The 17,078-nt window shown below is 36.3% G+C and overlaps 2 protein-coding genes across 3 annotated transcripts; both read right to left on the minus strand.

Moving 5' to 3' along the window:
* Positions 1 to 1,226: 1,226 nt before the first annotated feature.
* LOC109181406 (epidermal growth factor receptor substrate 15-like 1) lies at positions 1,227 to 7,967 on the minus strand. 2 transcript variants are annotated; one of them, XM_019331157.1, is made up of 13 exons: positions 7,466 to 7,967; positions 5,707 to 6,769; positions 5,233 to 5,451; positions 4,948 to 5,147; positions 4,720 to 4,794; positions 4,527 to 4,598; positions 4,324 to 4,422; positions 3,814 to 3,885; positions 3,560 to 3,674; positions 3,108 to 3,176; positions 2,690 to 2,987; positions 2,493 to 2,568; positions 1,227 to 2,084 (listed from the first exon to the last, which is right to left on the minus strand). In XM_019331157.1, the coding sequence occupies exons 1-13, from the start codon at positions 7,604 to 7,606 to the stop codon at positions 1,656 to 1,658; spliced, it is 2,928 nt and encodes a 975-aa protein (XP_019186702.1). In that variant the 5' UTR covers positions 7,607 to 7,967; the 3' UTR covers positions 1,227 to 1,655. The 2 variants fall into 2 exon arrangements, with proteins under 2 accessions (XP_019186702.1, XP_019186703.1); XM_019331158.1 differs by lacking the exons at positions 3,814 to 3,885; positions 4,324 to 4,422.
* A 3,455-nt stretch (positions 7,968 to 11,422) lies between these two features.
* LOC109181410 (DNA replication licensing factor MCM7) lies at positions 11,423 to 16,233 on the minus strand. Its single transcript, XM_019331163.1, has 15 exons — positions 16,025 to 16,233; positions 15,879 to 15,946; positions 15,689 to 15,748; positions 15,361 to 15,584; positions 14,881 to 15,067; positions 14,605 to 14,727; positions 14,432 to 14,521; positions 14,004 to 14,146; positions 13,700 to 13,877; positions 13,298 to 13,489; positions 13,023 to 13,195; positions 12,653 to 12,856; positions 12,310 to 12,475; positions 11,911 to 12,132; positions 11,423 to 11,722 (listed from the first exon to the last, which is right to left on the minus strand). The coding sequence occupies exons 1-15, from the start codon at positions 16,056 to 16,058 to the stop codon at positions 11,618 to 11,620; spliced, it is 2,169 nt and encodes a 722-aa protein (XP_019186708.1). The 5' UTR covers positions 16,059 to 16,233; the 3' UTR covers positions 11,423 to 11,617.
* Between the last annotated feature and the right edge of the window lie 845 nt (positions 16,234 to 17,078).

Genomic DNA, 17,078 nt, shown 5'->3' on the forward strand with positions numbered 1-17,078 from the left:
AAAAAAAAAAAATCGCGGATGTGGAGTTATCGGCGCGCGTTTGATCAAATTATGAATTTTCTGTTATGAGATTATGAATTATAAAATTCATAATCGCATAACAGAAAATACATAATCTCACAACTGAAAATTCATAATCTCATAACAGAAAATTCATAATCTCATGGTTCCAAAGTGAATGTGTAGGCATCGTTCCAAAGTGAATGTGCAGGCATGGATTCATAATTTATGAATGTCCGTGATTTCGGACGGGAATATGTAGGCATGGTTCCAAAGTGAATGTGCAGGCATGAATTCATAATTTATGAATGTCCGAAATTATGAATGTAATGAAAATTCATAATCTCATAACAGAAAATTCATAATCGCATAACAGAAAATTCATAATCTCATAACTGAAAATTCATAATCTCATAACAGAAAATTCATAATCTTATAACAGAAAATTCATAATCTCATGGTTCCAAAGTGAAAATGTAGGCATGGTTCCAAAGTGAATGTGCAGGCATGGATTCATAATTTATGAATGTCCGTGATTTCGGACAGGAATGTGTAGACATGGTTCCAAAGTGAATGTGCAGGCATGAATTCATAATTTATGAATGTCCGAAATCTTTGTTCACCTCAAATTAAAGTGAAACCGCAAAATGTGAAAATAAAGAAGAAAAGTCACGCAATTAATTTAAAAAAAAAAAAAAAAAAAAAAAAAAAAAAAAAAAAAAGATAACGGTGTACTAACACTGTTGGAACCGTGTTCACCATGAATGGTGAACACGGTTCCATGGCATAACGTCTCTACGTTTGGTTCACAAAATGAATTTTGAAAAAATAAAAATACTGTTTCATAAGAAGTGAAATAGATAAAGAACAGAATAGGAATTTTATTCTATTGTTTGATTCGATGAAGGAATAGAATGGGAATATTCCTAAGAATAGAAACTTTTACCAAACAAAAGAATATACCTATTACCGAGAATGCTATGTTATTCCAGGTCTATTCCGCAAATCAAACGTGTCATACATATAAGCAATCATTTTAATCACTTGGACTGCAACAAGAATAACGTGTTTACTTGTAGGGAGGTAAGAGTTGGCAGCCAGAAATATTTTGGTACAACTATTTTTTATATCATAATTCCTTTTCAAACTCGGAAAATTTTTCCCAAACAATTATCGCAAATACTATTTGCAAGATTCGAATATGAAATATTTAATTTTTTGCCTCATTCAATTTAAGGTTTATTTCATTTGAACATAAAATTCAATAAGACAGACACAACATAAAAGTTTGTTGAAATAACCAAGAAAAATTAAAACCAAAGGCCGAGCACACTACCTTGCGTATTCCACAACAAATAACAATGGAGGAAAAAGCAAATTAAAAACCAAGATGATCCTGAAGAGTCAAAACAAAAATATGTGCATGCCACCAAATTTAAACACCCTCCACTTCTATATCGCTCTCGTACTCTCAATCTCGAACACTTGCTTCAACAAATGGATGCTGCTGCACTGCAGCAGAGACATCAGACCTTAACACCCGGACTATGTCGTATACAAAACTTTAAGAATCTGTCTGTCATATGATTCGTTATCGCCAACAACATATGGTGCAATGCTCTGGTAAAACTTGGCCGTGTGGCCAAAATTACAATCTAGAAAGCATTCCAACTATCTGTACTCTTTTTAGGGGTTTGACTCTCTGAAGATACCTTAAATGGACCGCTAGACCCAAATGGGTCAGAATCATCAAAAGAGAACCCCCGGCTGTGATCAAAGCCACTCGTGCTGCTCATGGAGTCGAACCTCGTGAGAGTTTCTCGTTGGGGGGAAGAGGTGCGGTCATGAGTACTGAAGGAATCGTACCTCGAGAAACTTTCAAATGGATCACCTGATCCAACACTGTATCTTCGTGGTGAATTCCCAGCTCTTGAGAGGGGAGACCCAGGAACAGAATCCTCAAAGAATGGGCTATTCTTCTGAAATCTACTCTCTGCTGCTGGGGATCCTGTTCTCACCGGACTTCCACCAAAATCATTCGACCCAAAGAAATAATTTTCCCCATGTTTATCATTATTCGAGTCCTGTAAGAAGAATATGGTAAGTTAAGAACAGTTAAAATAAATAAGTGGAAGAGTATTGACCAGGTCCCTTAAATTGACTATCAATAATCAGGAGATTTTACATCCTTTTAACAGGCTGGAAGAAAACAAAGTGATTGTGGGCAATTGACTAGTATCAACATTTCACTAAAATGAATTTTTTTTCACCATAGCACCTTTTCTCTTTCTCTTATCAGATTACATCCTCCTTCCATTCATATCATTTTTATCAGCTAAGTGATATTACACCAGATGTGAATAATAGAAAATCAGCACTTGTACATTCTAGTGATTCTCAAAAAATCAACCACAATATACATTAATACATACACAAGCACACTGCACACACAGAGAAGTAAAAAAAATTGCAGATTAGAAAAGTATACACACCTTCGCACTGAAGCCCCACACAGAATCCACATCATCATTATTGTCAAAGGTACCCCAAGCAGATCCATCAAAGCTTCTGTTGGTCAAATGAAATGCAAAAAGAGATTCAGACTATGGCACAAATTATAGAAAATAATGCAGTAAAATAAGACAATCAGAGTTTTTTTTAAACAAAAAACATAGAAAATAATACAAACCGATTAGTTTCAGCATCTGTTTCAAAACTCTTTCCAAAATGATCATCAGAGAATTCCTGGGATGGGCTTTGAAATGCTCTTTGTCCTGCAGGACTACCCTGAGGGCTTTTCGACTCATCCTCGCTGTGTGCATATGTTGATTCCGTTTCAAGAGTACTAACTCCATGACTAAAAAGTTGTTCGGACTTGGCCTCAGCATTTGAAATGGAGTTGGGGGAATTACTGCGAGTAGGAGAATTTTCCCTCTGATGTGATGTTGATTTGGCAGTTGCAGACACAGCAACATCAAATGAAAATCCTGATGGCAAAAGCAGGAACAATTAGGATACACACACAAGTGTCAGAGTTTCCATGTTTTGACTTGAAATAATGCCAGGAACAATTGACAGGAGGAAAAAGGTGGACCCAGAAATGTCACCTTCATCTTCAAATTTGTCCCAATCTTCATCCCAAACAGCTGATATTTCTGGAATACCAGGCTGCCAACCTTAACAAAGATCATTTAGACAAATTAGTTGAAATAAGATGCAAAAGATAACAGGAACACAGAAAATATAGCAGGACCAAGCATTACAGTTTTGCCACTAAAAACACAATAAAATTGTAACCAAAAGCATATCCTCTGGCTGCCATCATCGGCATTAGATAAGAATTAATACTCAATGTTTCTCATATATATGGCTCGATAAAACCTAAAAATAGTTCACAAAATGCATAGCTACAATGAAGGCCTATCCACTGATGTTATTTCCATGCTATCCATCATGAAATCCCAGTCACAACTCACATTTACCCACCCCCCAGGCACAAAACACACACAAAAAATAAGAGGGAAATCAGTAAAAGGAAAATATGAGAATAAATAATTACCATGGGGAAGCTCAATTAATGCAGTGGACTTAACGGTTACACTATGTTTCTTGCAACGCTCTGTCAAGGCCTTCAGAAGCTCCTCAAGATCAGATTGAATGCGGTCAGCACGAACCTAGACCAAACCAAGGATGATTAAACATACATACTGTGTTATTACTATTTTCTTCCCGTTCAAAGGAGAAAAAAAAAAAAAAAAAAAAAAAAAAAAGGAAGCAAACACCAAATACTTCTTTGCAAGCTACAATGTTCACCTGAAGAATACCATCTGCACTGCCACCTTGTTCCATTCTTATGATAGCCTGCTGTAACTCAAGCTTCCTCTCCTAGAAAATGTAAGTTTTCATTCACTTATCTCCATGGAAAAATGAAAAACCAGTTTTTCATAAGTCCATATGTGCTTAAACATTTGACATATTTTACATTCCAGAAATAACTACAGAAACATGTTATCCAATGAGAATTTTGCAACGCTTAATGGAAAACAAAGCATGGATAAAGACATAAAGTAATCTGGATACAAAAGCTAAATGACATACTATTTTCAAGAAATAGAGAGAAATGACCATAGCATTTGTAGAAAAAGATGACAGAGTGAAAAAAGAGAAATTTGTACAGTTATTCAGTTAATGGTGAAAACTGTTCATTGGAAATTAACATATCATTCTAGGGAAAACCACAAATGATTACAAAGGATTCCACAAAGGATACACAGCCTAAACTTTTCCTAAAGAAACAACTGAACAGCATATGAATAGTATTACCTGAACATCACGAAAAGCAGCCTCTTCAATTGTTAATTTAGAAGCAATTTCTGCAACTTGCTTGTACTTCTCTTCATATTTCTTTTGAAGCAACTCAGCCTAAATCAGGGAAATGATCATGGATTATAAGGAAATGGAAGCGTGGCTAGAAGGAATTAGAGGCAGACATGCACACACAAAGGTCAATGTTTGCAAAAGTATACCTCACGTTTATCAGCTAAAGCCCTTTCTGTTATTTCATTGAGCCGGTTATCACATCTACTTTTGTAGAGAACCTGATATGGGAAACAAATACAAGTGTAAGGAGGAAACCAGAAAAAGTTGGGGAAAAAAAGACCAAAAAAGATGCAAGAAAAAAAAAAATTAAAATTAAAAGTTACAAGAGAGAATACTCACGAGATCCTGCATTTTGGTCCTATAGTATTCCAGTTTCTCCCGAGAATCCAGAATCACCTTATCCTTATCCTCAACCTGCCATTGATCAAAGTAATTACATTTAATTTTTTTATTGAAATGAATTTAAGTTTATTACCTATAAAATATAGGTAACATATATAGTATTCCATGTATGGTTGTTAATAGTGATGAGATCATTTCCAATAGCTCCCTCCAGAAGAGGTATACCTTCTTCTCTCCTTCCTCTTCCCCCTTTGACTCTAATGTGTTCTGCTCCCCATTACTTAACTGGTTTGGATTAGAATTCTCCATTGTTAATGATCCTGTGTTTTGGTTATTGAATTGCATTGATCCGTCAGGCTGAGGAGCCACGGGTTGCATCTGAGGCCTTAGACCAGCATGTGAGTTTTGCTGTGCGCCAGGCATGCCTATAATTATCCATACAGATAATGTAAATTACAAGTAACCCACCAAGTTAAAGATAAAAGCACTTTGAGACTACTAAATTGATACCAGGTGTTTGCCCCCAGCCAGCTGTTCCATAAGAAACAGTTGGAGGACCTGCTAAGGAAATCAGAGTCTCGTCAAGCAAAACACTATTTGGAAGTGTTGAAGGAATGGGCCGGCCTTCCCTGTATCGCTCCATCAAATAGAGAGCAATGCAGAACTCCCTCAAAGATAGCATACTGTCATTATCTTGATCAGCCAAGTCCCAGACCTGCTTTAAGACCTCTGTAGGAGGTAGAATTCTTTTATTAAGCATGGTTTGATATGGTAATTAGTATGCATGGTTCATAAAAACATAGACCAACTCTTCCTTGACAATCAAATACTATGGAAATAAAGGTTGTTCCATTGTTGAAATGACACATGACAATCCAAAAGACAACATATTTGTATATATTCCTAGAAATATTCCATGAAATATAAAAGGAAAGGGACATATTAATCTTTGACATGACAGTATCAAGCATGCAAGATTCATACCTCTTGGCAACCTCCAGCTCAAAAACAAATTGCGTGCCTGTTCCCCGGTGATTCTTCCATCTCTATCAGTGTCCACTTCCATGAACACTTTTGCATACTTCTGAACACCAGCTCGAGTCATTTTTGGCCAAGAAGGCTGTGGCTGCTCTGCTGTAGAATTCACAGCAGCCGCTGGAATTCCAGATGATGGAAGTGGCGTTATTGTTTGAGCAGAATGCTGTTGGCTAGTTTTTGATGTTGACTGTGTTAGCTGCTGCTGACTACCACCAGATGGCCTGGTAAAAGTACTCTGCAATGCCTCAAAGGGGTCAGGCTTAGCTGAAGACTGAGAACCTGAAGTAACTGGAGCCAAGGCAGTGGAGGCAGGTGCATTACTTGCTGAAAAGGGAGGAGCAGAACCCTGCCTGGGTAAAGTTTGGGACACAGAAAAGGCATCTCCTCCAAACATTGAGTCTGAAGTATTCTCATTCCGAGGGTTAGCTATAGCTGACAATGAGTCCAGAGACCTTGATGCAACTAGAGTATTTGGAGTAATTCCTCTATTAGGTGTAGGTCTAGTTGGTCCACTGGTTGTCCCACCAGCAACACCATGCAGGGCTGGAGGGCCAGAAGTAACTGCACCACCACCCCTGGGGAAATCCAAACCAGCAACACCATGCTGGGGTCGCACAACACCAGTAGAAGGCGCAGCAAGAGGAGGCCTCATCAGATGACTACCTTGAGATGGGAGGTACTGCTGGCTCTGTGGTGCCTGTCCTCTGAACCCAGGATGTTGAGAAACAGTTGGAGTAACTGCACCCAGCTGAGGTCCAACTGTTCTCATCTGCGGTGAGGGTACAGGTGCAGGTGCAGCACCAACTGAATTTGACTGTGGTGCAGGTATAGCTGCAAGATTTATTTGTGGAGCTGGGATTTTAGCTGAAGCCGGGCCATACAATGCTGCCTTGACAATTTCTGGTGTTAACTCTCGCTTGCTCTGTGCTACTGTCACTAGTTTCAGAGCATTATAAAACTCCCCACGGCTAAGGAAGCCACAATGACTCTGATCAGCATGCATCCACACCTACAACCAAGAACAAGACATTTTTTTTTTCAAAATTTAGAAATGCTGATTAAAATCTATACAGAAAAATTGTACATACAGCTGGTCTATTTGAATTCTCACTGCTATTTAGCCTCTACAAAATCCTAAGAAAGGGATAGCCAAAACCTATACACCCTGAATAAACCAGCTCACAACATCCTTGAGCTCCTATGTCTTGAATGCTCACATAGTTTTGAAATTATATATTCACAGTAACAAATAAAAATACAAACAAGTGTGGAAAGACCATCATAAGTTCCTGACACCACATCATCAAAAAAGACCACCATAGGTTTCAGTTGGAGATGTAAAGCTCTAGATCTCGTGCATTTCAAGTTCTTACACCAATTCATGGACCAACTGCAACACTTTTAGTATTTAGATAAGCAACCTACTGCTTCATAGTTATACTATACAAGTCATTTTCCTTCCGAGTCACTAGTGCCATCCAAGATAAATAAAGAACTTGATCGTCTTCGTTCTCAGGATTCAAGCAGAACATACTGGAACTCTGACTCATAAATGGCTAAATTCTTCGAACTTGGCAACATAGGTAGAGATCAATAACAAAGTGCACCTAAGACTTGATATCAAGGCTCAACCCTCCAACGTTATACAAATAAGAAAAATCACTAAAATGAGCATAGTATTGAAGAGAAGTAAAATTGGGATTACCTGAGCTAGAACCTGTTTCGGTAGATTAGATCCTTGGAGAAAAGTAACAGCTTCAACTCCACTGATCCTACCATCCCGATCCAAATCTGCTCTCTGAAAGTAGACTTCAAATTGCTCCATATTTGAACCCTGCCCCGCCATTCCACTTCGATTCAACCCCCTCAATTGCTCTCAGATCAATGCACCAAATCCGTAATTCTCATCGCACCTATCACAGATTCCAGCAACAAGTTAAAATAACTTCGAACATCCCCCAAGTTTTTCAGATTTGAATTTCCCTTCGTGGAAAAAGTGTGACAGATTTGAATTCTGTAAGCTGACAGAAAAAATAAAAATAAAAATTCTTTAAAATAGAAAAGATTATATATTTTTAAAATGAGATTTTGGGAAAAACGAAGCGGTTGGATTGCAAATTCGAAACTGAATTAGGTTTTCCCCAATCGAGAAGGAGAATAGAACTATGGAAGACTATTATGTATGCACTCACTCAGACAGAAACCGGAGGATACAAATCTGAAAGATTTGTTTTCTTATGTGCCCGTTTAGTTTTGGAAGTTTAGGTATTGACCCCTTTGTTATTATTTAATTGCAATTAGCTAACCATTGTTGCCACATCAATGGTTTTTGTTACCAACTTTGGTCATGGGTCATGATTGTATTATTCTTTTTTTTCATTGTAGTATCTGTTCATACATACTGTTTTCACTGAGACTTGATCTCATGACCTCTCATATGGGAGAGTCACTATATGTCATCTGAGCACAAGGTGCTTGGCGATTGTATTATTCTTTAATTGAAGATGATGTATTAAGTGAGAATAGTGTTTTTATTGTTTCTAAGGAAAAATATTATAACTACTTTTAAATTTTATTTCACTAAATTTTGTCATGAGGAATACATATTTTTTAAAAAATAATTTTTAAAAAATGTTACATTGCTTATGTCGTTACTTAGTCTGAACTCTCCACCACCAACCTGTCAACTGCCAACCTCATTGCTTACACATTTTCAATCACTTTCTCCTTATTGTTTTTTCCTCTCTCGTTTCTTCTTAGTCTCCCTCAATTTTATCTTCTCCTTTGACATCACAAACAACTACTCTGTTTTTTTTTAATTGAAAAGTTCATAATGCACCATCTATAGCCGAGCTTCTCTGATTTTGCATAGTGAAGTGCTTAAATGGTCACTTTATGAAGATTTATGTTTGAAAGAAAAAAAAGTTCTGATGGGTCTATAATGCCTTCACTAGAGACATTGGTGATAGTTTTTGGGTTACAAAGAAGTAGATTGAATGAGTGACAACTTTTAGATTGACAGAGAGATTTAATGAATGATAAGAAACTAGATGGGAAATGAAGGATGAGAAAAAGAATAGAGAGAACAGGAGAAGGGACAATATTTTAGGTGTTTTTTTTTTTTTTTAAATAACGAAGAGTTTATAGAATTGCAATGTGATAGAGTTTAGATCTAAATTAAAGAATATAAATTTAGAGTCATTCTAATAAGACACATTTCTAAATGTGATTTGTTGTGATATGTCAAATTTGAATCTTTGAAAGATGTTGTTAAATGGCATATGGTTGATGTTGTATGAAGATATGTTGCAAGCCACTTAGGTTTGGATCTAGCGACATACCTTACGCGTCATTTATTATATAAAACAAGTTGTAGAAGTTTTTCCTCATTCATTTATTTCAAGTTATGCGATGTGATTCAAAAATTGATCGAACCCCACTCAAAAATTCAATTAATAAAATCAAGCATGAGAAGATTCAATAAATTATTCAAGCATGGATGCCAATTTCAATCCCTCAATTATGATTGTATATATCTAATCTAATCTAAAAATATAATAAGTCTCAATCAAAGTTATATCTCTAATTTATGTATATATTTTTAGTGGTAATCATTTTGTACATTGTGCTTTTAGAGTTGTACTAATTTTTTTTTTTTTTATAAAAATACCCTTACCGTTATAACTTCCGTTATCTTTTCCATTATTGTTACTATACAGATACATCCACCATATATTTTCTTATATTCTTTAATGATAATAATATTTGTAGACATTATATATTGGATTAATATAATAAATAAATTTGATTTTATATAGATTTTAATTTTAATTAGTAAGAATTTGTTAGTTATTTTTTAAAAAATAAAAATATTGGGCATATGTTTTTTGCGCATCACACATAGAAAAGACTAGTATATGACTAGATCAAGTGCGAAGATAACTTCCCGTGCGGAAGTGTGGATAACACAAAAGGATGCACCTTAAGTGTAGAATTGACGCATCTAACCTTAAGAATTAAAATGGTGCACCTTAAGTACAAAAACCACGCACCTTAAGTTTCAACAACTGACGCACCCTAAACATACAAATCACGCCCCTTAAGAATGAAAATCACGCACCTTAAGAAGTAAAATCACGCACCTAAAGCTTTAGACAGACGCACCTTAAGTTTCAACAACTGATACACATTAAGCACACAAACCACGTACCTTAAGAAGTAAAACAACGCATCTAAAACTTTAGATCAACGTATCTTAAGTTCTCAACTGAAAAACTCACGTACATTAAGAAAGAAAATCACGCACCTTAAGTTTGACCAATATGCAAAAAGATCAAAATGCTACCGCGTTATTTTTTTTAATCTGTGTTCAATCTGGACAGTTGATTTTAGCGAGATCAATGACGCAAATTTAACCCCACAACCGCACGGGAACCGATTTATATATGTGTGTGCGTGTGTGTGTTAGAGATATGAAGGTCAAGTTTATTTTTTATATATAGGATCATATATTTCATTTGTAATACACAACATGATGTACATATTAAAATTATCAATAAAAGATCATTTCCCTTCTCTTCATATTCTCTCTATTGTGATATTACTTCACAACAATATCATGTTAGCATTAGTTTTTATTAAAGATAATATGCTCATTTTATATCGTGATTTGTAATTATGATACATCATTCCATATGTGATGATTTGTTATAATTGGTGTCGCATATGTCTATTGTTATTATCCACGATTTTTCGAAATTTTTTGTGTTTGAGTATTCAAAAAAAAAAAAAAAAAGTCAAAGAAAAATATTCATTTTAATCAATTAAAAAAAAAAATCAATTTGATAGAAAATGTCTTCCTAAATTTATAGTCATTACCACTGCCATAACTACAACCACCACTAGCATCATTACCACCGCAACCACAATGAGAAGGTCCAATTATAAATTTTCAAAATACATGGGGGCTACTTATCCGCATTACTGAGTAGTATTTAAGGGAAGCGTGGCACCGAAAATACAGCACCGCACACCCACGGGGTCTCTTGCTGCACAACAATTTTGCAGATTTATCTAAAGCCTTCCACTCCATAGCCTCTACGGTTTAAAGCTTTACCACTCTCTCATCTTCGATGTTAGCTCCGGCGAGCATGGAGACAGACAAACCGCATGCGTACAATGACGAAGATCTGGAGAAGAAGCAGAGCTCCTTCTTAGTGGTAGCTCTCTGCCCTTGTTTCTTTTGCTTCCTACTTGTAGTGGTAGTTGTCTCCATCGTTCTCGTTGTCAAGTTCCGTTTGTTCTGCCACACTCCGCTTCATTCTCTTATCTTCAAAAAAAGTTGCCACTCATGATCCTTCAAAACTTCTACTCACCGGAAATCTGTGGGAATTTTGTAGATCTGAGTCGGAAATTTGTGAAAATGATGTGAGCGGATCGGGAAGAACTAAATAAGTGTTTGATGAATTGTATTTTACTTTACCTATCTGGTGTAAGGTTGTCCTGTATGGTTTGGTAGTTGTAAATTTGTGTAGAAAACGGGAGTATTGTATTCAATTTATTGGCTCAATCAGCTTAAACTAAACATCACTCACTGCACTGTATATTAATTAGCTAAAATAGCACAAACTAAGCCTTAGTCCTGACCCATATTAAAGAAAAATGGTAGTAGAATAGAGGCTTGCCTTAATTAAAATGGAGCTTAAATTAGGTCTTGCATACAAATATTGTAATGAAGCGTGCATGTTTCATCTTCTTCCTAATTGTAGTAAGCAGCAGCAAAGCTAATAAAACCTAGGAACATTACAATATATATGTGGTCGGTCTACAGGTAAACAATAATGATGGATATATGATATCAGGCATCAATGAATCGAATGTCGAAAGTATTGGGATGAATCTGCCACACATTTAAAGCTGCATATTCCTCCAGGCATTCCTTCAGCTGAGCTTCACTGTATCCCTGGGGTTCATAACAACACATCCATCACTCACACTAATCAATTAACTGCAACAACATTTATTAGAGTTTTTTTTTTTTTAGGGGGGGGGGGGGGGGGGGGGGGGAGTTTTTGTGCTTTGTTAGATGAAAGAGGGACTGGTTTGGTAGAAGAGTGGCAAACCAAGTTTGTGTACAAAAACTTAACTCACCTTTCTAGAAATCCAGTTGAGTGCCTGTGTATAGCTAACATCCATCCTGTTAATCCTAGCAGCTTCATCACGCAAGATTGAATATATGTCAGATATCGCGTCCAACCCAGATCTTTGACGATCATCTGAATACAATGAAAACTTTGACATTTGCATTAAGCGAAGTGCCTCATCTACATCACTTTGAGCAACAGTCTCTGAGAACCTGAGTCTGGCGAGTCCCTGTAGAATATGAGAGTGAGGAGACATGCCATGAGAATACTAATTCTGTACTCAAAACAAGATTACAAGAATATTCTCCTCTTACTCTGTGCTATGTATGGTTTTAACCCCTTGTGAGTGCCAAGCAAAATGTGATAACTAGATTGTTATTTGCTTGGAGAGGAAATAGGAACTTACTGCTGAAATCCTAAGAATACTGAGCAGTGTTCTGACAGTTGTATAAGAGTGAGGGGTGTTTGATTTTGCTTCCTCTTGCCTAATGCTGGAATATGCACTGGCAATATACTCCTCCAGTTCTCTTGGAACACAAGGAGACAATTTCCTTGCAGTTGAAATATAGGCCCTAAAAACAAGTAGAATACTGTTAATTCATGAAGAGCAACAACAAATGCTATTATGTGTCGACATCATACTCTGTACTATTTTTATCCTATCTATAAAATACAACATCTATTAAGGGGTTTTAATTGTGAAAACTTATAAGTAAAAACTCCAGAACTACATGAGTAGTGACATTTACCGAAGCACAGATGGATCCAGTGGAGTGAACCCAAGAGCAGGAGATTCCTTTTTTTGATGAACATAGACAACATGCCTAGCCAACTCAAGATCAGTATCCATGTCAGCCCGGTCCAAGATCAACCACAGGAGGTCAAATCTTGATAGCAGGGCAGGAGGGAGATTAATGTTTTCAGCTGGTGTCCTTCGTAAGTCATATCTTCCCCTGAAATTGTCAAAATTTCAAGCTATAATAATAAGTGTATACATGAGCATGGTTTTTCTGAAGCAAGTTGGCTTATTTTTTTCTTTCACATGTACCCAATGCTAAAAACTAGGAGAAACCATCAATGAGCTTCAAAGTACAGAGTTCAAAGAGTATGAATGTTTACCAGGCAGGATTAGCGGCAGCAAGGACGGCAGTCCTTGCATTCAAAGATGTGGTGATCCCAGCTTTGGCAATGCTAACAGTCTGTTGCTCCATTACTTCATGTATTGCTGTTCTGTCTGACTCATCCATCTTGTCAAACTCATCAATAGCACATATACCCATGTCCGCCAATACCTGATAAAAAGCAGTTAACAAGAGCCCAAAGAAATTCATGACTGGAGGACAAAAAGATCCAATGATACTGTAATCCACAAACAATGAAGAAAAAATTCTCACCAATGCTCCTCCTTCCAAAACCATCTCATTTGTCACTGGATCCTTCTGAACAGCTGCAGTTAGTCCCACACCACTGCTCCCTTTTCCTGTTGTATAGACACCCCGTGGTGCAACATTAATTATGTGCTTAAGAAGCTGACTTTTTGCAACCCCTGGGTCACCCATCAAGCATATATGTATATCTCCTCTAATCTGCATTTATAGAAAAGTCATAATCCATAGACCAAGGGCAAAACATCAAAGGAAACTAGATATCCGAAGTTCAATTGTATATAGAAGTTAATTGTAAAAGCGCATAGGAAGAGAGAAATTCTAATTCTTATAAGCTGCAGGCTTTATTCATAAAATTTAAACATTCCCTTTAAGAATAGGTGGATTTAAAGTTCTGCCTAAGCAAATTACCTTCATGCCATCCTTCAACTTTCGATGAGGAGCACCCACTAGAAGAAGAAGAAGAGCTTTTTTAATATCCTCATGTCCAAAAATTTCTGGGGCTAATGATCTTGCAAGCTTATTATAGATATCACCATCCTCAGCTAATCGAGATATCTGCTCTTCTTCATCTTCTTTAAACTCATATCTGCACATAAACACCAATTGATGGTCCAATGCACTAATTTAGCAAGTGAACATGCATCTTATTCATTCTCCATTGCTGCAAAGATGATATATTTTTCAAACACTTTAAATATTGTACAAAGCTTACTCCTCATATTTTTTCTTGAAATGGGTAACAGACATGGCTTCCAAGTAAGTATCTGCAATTAAGCCTGCTCGCATTGCTCTAAATCCAGTGTAAGGGATAGGAAGGAAAATCCCTGACAATTCAACAACATCACCAGGAGCTACCTGCCATGTTGAGTTTTTAAAATAAATATTCCATATTAATAAAAGATAAGAATATTGATCAATATCCAGTGTTAAGTTTGGAAGCATGATAAAATGTATCGACCTTAACCAAAGAAAAGAATGTGTAAAACACACCCTCTTGGCAAAAAAAAAAAAAAAAGAAAGAAAGAAGAGATACTTGGTGAAATAGTTTAATGGTTTTGTATTTATAGAGTATACAAATAAGCATTATCTTGACAAGTCTATCAACTACACCAAGAAATATAAGTATCACTAATGGCCAACCTTTCGTGTAAGTTCTCCCCTAAAGTGAACAGTCATTGATCGAGGAATATGACCTTTAGGAACATGCTCGGCCAACTCTTGAATTTTCGCCTGAGATCAGTGCCAAAAAGTAAACAAAATTAAGATCTATGTGTTAATACATATTGCAATTCAGATACGGTGAATGGGCAAACCTCCTGAAATTTCAAAAACTTTGATGCTCTCAGTTGAAGGATAAGATTCCCTTTTGTTCTATTTATTTTGCAGCGAGAGGATGGGCATTCAAATAAAGGCATGAATACCCTAGCAGTGACCTCCTGTTAATAAAATGAACATTCAGATCAAATAAAGGTCATGACAAAAACTACGATATCTGATGTTCTTGAAGTACATCATGCCTCATAACTGTTAAATGAAATAACTGTCTTGCATGGACTCAACAAAAATGGATATAACCAATTGAAGTTCACCTGATAAATTTCAAACCCACACTCTTCACATGTGTACACAGCAACCTGCATCAATGGCTTTACATCGGAACAGCGAGTCACAATGCCAGAAATTTTGACAAGCTGACCAATATATGAAGCCTTGACCTCCCTAATTGTAAGTGGCCGGACTTTTGAAGATGTTGTGATGTCACTGATGTAGACTTCACTGGTATCAGCAAAGAAAACTATAGTTAGGATCTGTTTGCTATGCTTGTTACTATAATAAAGCTCAGATGGTTGAACTAGCAATTCTACAACAGATAAACGAAAGAGTATCCTGGTCTCAAACTATCTGGTCTGCTGAATATTTAAGAATTCACTCAGGCGGACCAAGACTCCAAGGAAATGAGCCTTTATTGTAGGAACACTAGGGTCATAAACAATTCAATATGGAGAAAAATTTGGAATTTGGATAGCTAAAGGAAGAATAAGAGGCTCATTTTGACTTGTGGAGCTTACTAGAAACGCTTAATTTCAGGAGGCATCCTTTGGCGTGCATCAGAACCATCAGTGTTCTCAGTTCCTTCCTCAGATCTCTGTGTCATCAAGATATCATGATCCTCATCGTGAAACACCTCTGTTGGTTCCGGCATGAGCTCATCAATGGCACTTGCAAATATAGCAATATAGCGACGTGTGTTTTCTCTGACCCTCTGAAAGAATTCTTCATCCAAGTCCTTGTACTAATAAAATGACATAAATTAGTAATGTCATTTAAGAAGCTCAGATTAAGCAACTACCAAAGATTTATTCTTTGAAGAAAAAGAAAAGGAGCAACGGAACTTACACTAGCTAGGTCTTCAAGCACAATCTGGATGGCCTTGATTTTCCGATTGGCAACATCTTGCTGAACAAAGTGCAAACGAAAAGGAAGGAAAGAAGTTAAGACATGAATTAACATTAAACTGAAAATAATGAGAATTTAAAATTGAAAAAGAACACTGAAACAAATAACATGTTGAGAAATGAGAACTCACTAGGATATTCAAGTATTTGGCCTCGCCATCTGAATCGGGGAAATTCGACAGAAAATCTTTGGCGAGATCTACATTCCAAATAAAAGAAATGTCTAAGCACCGATACAAAATGCATCAAAATGGGAGAGGAAAAAGGCACATCCTACCTTTATCTCGTTCGAAGTCATGACCATCCATCATCTTGCCGTCACAGGAAACCGCCCTGCTTGGAGTCGCTGGTTGCTAGTGAAAGACGCCCTACTTGAGCTCGCTGGTGAGGTCGACGGCGGTCACAGGCAGCTTGGGGCTCCGATCGAACTGTCTCTGAGGTGGACGGTCCAGGTTGCTCTGCTTCTAGGGTTCTCTGAGCGGAGGATGGAGGGCATTGGCGCCAAAATGTGGATAGTTAAAGGCAGAAGGGAGAGGTTTGGCGGGAAAATGAGTAGGTTAGAATAGTGTCCATGGCTCCAAGCGCTACTGTAGCGCGTGTTTGTTACACTCTTGACAAAATTATTATGTTGCATTTTGTTTGTTTGATGGAGTTAATGAGGTTTGACTGAAGTTATTTATAATTTATTTAATTGTTTATAATATTCAATTTAGTATTAGTATATAAAATTAATATATTTAAATATTATATTAAAAATATTATTAAATACAAAAAATTAAATTTTAAAATAATTAAAAATTACTAATAATAATAATAAAGTTAGTTTGACCAATGAATGGTAAATAGACCGACAAAATGGGACAGATGAAGTATAATTTATGTTGTTTGAATTTTTATTTTTTGTGATAAATATTTTTTATCATTTGAACGGTGAGAGATTATTTTGCATGATAATACAAAAATGAAATTTTGAATATACGAGAAAATGACCTTTTTTAAAATAAAAAATTGGATAAATGTATTTGGCACTAGTAATGTAAGTAGTGTTAGCTATTCTGATAAACTCGATGAATGCTTGAGCTCAGTTTAGGTGGATTACACCTCTATTTGTAATATAATTTGGTAAAAAAAAAAAATCAAATTAACCGACTGGACTTATAAAATTCAATTAATAGTTAATTACCAAGATGATCCCTTGACTATAACGAAATTATTAATTTAGTCAATGTCTATTTTATATTGACCAATTAAGTCTCTCAACTTTGAAAATCTTAACCAATTTGGTCCTCTGTTAGTATTGCCGTTAGATTTCCGTTAACTTTGGACCAAAT

The sequence above is a fragment of the Ipomoea nil genome, unplaced genomic scaffold (assembly GCF_001879475.1).
Source record: "Ipomoea nil cultivar Tokyo-kokei standard unplaced genomic scaffold, Asagao_1.1 scaffold1043, whole genome shotgun sequence".
NCBI lineage: Eukaryota > Viridiplantae > Streptophyta > Magnoliopsida > Solanales > Convolvulaceae > Ipomoea > Ipomoea nil.

What these genes read in the sequence shown, in the direction of transcription:
- LOC109181406 (XM_019331157.1), bottom strand. Translation starts at nt 7,606, where the DNA reads ATGGCGGGGCAGGGTTCAAATATGGAGCAATTTGAAGTCTACTTTCAG. An exon ending in GTGCAGATGGTATTCTTCAG is followed by an intron (nt 3,675 to 3,813) that starts GTGAACATTGTA and finishes GGTTTGGTCTAG; the next exon opens with GTTCGTGCTGACCGCATTCA. An exon ending in TGTGGGGCTTCAGTGCGAAG is followed by an intron (nt 2,085 to 2,492) that starts GTGTGTATACTT and finishes TTCTTCTTACAG; the next exon opens with GACTCGAATAATGATAAACA.
- LOC109181410 (XM_019331163.1), bottom strand. Translation starts at nt 16,058, where the DNA reads ATGATGGATGGTCATGACTTCGAACGAGATAAAG. An exon ending in TGACTTCGAACGAGATAAAG is followed by an intron (nt 15,947 to 16,024) that starts GTAGGATGTGCC and finishes TTTGGAATGTAG; the next exon opens with ATCTCGCCAAAGATTTTCTG. An exon ending in TGCTTGAAGACCTAGCTAGT is followed by an intron (nt 15,585 to 15,688) that starts GTAAGTTCCGTT and finishes TCATTTTATTAG; the next exon opens with TACAAGGACTTGGATGAAGA.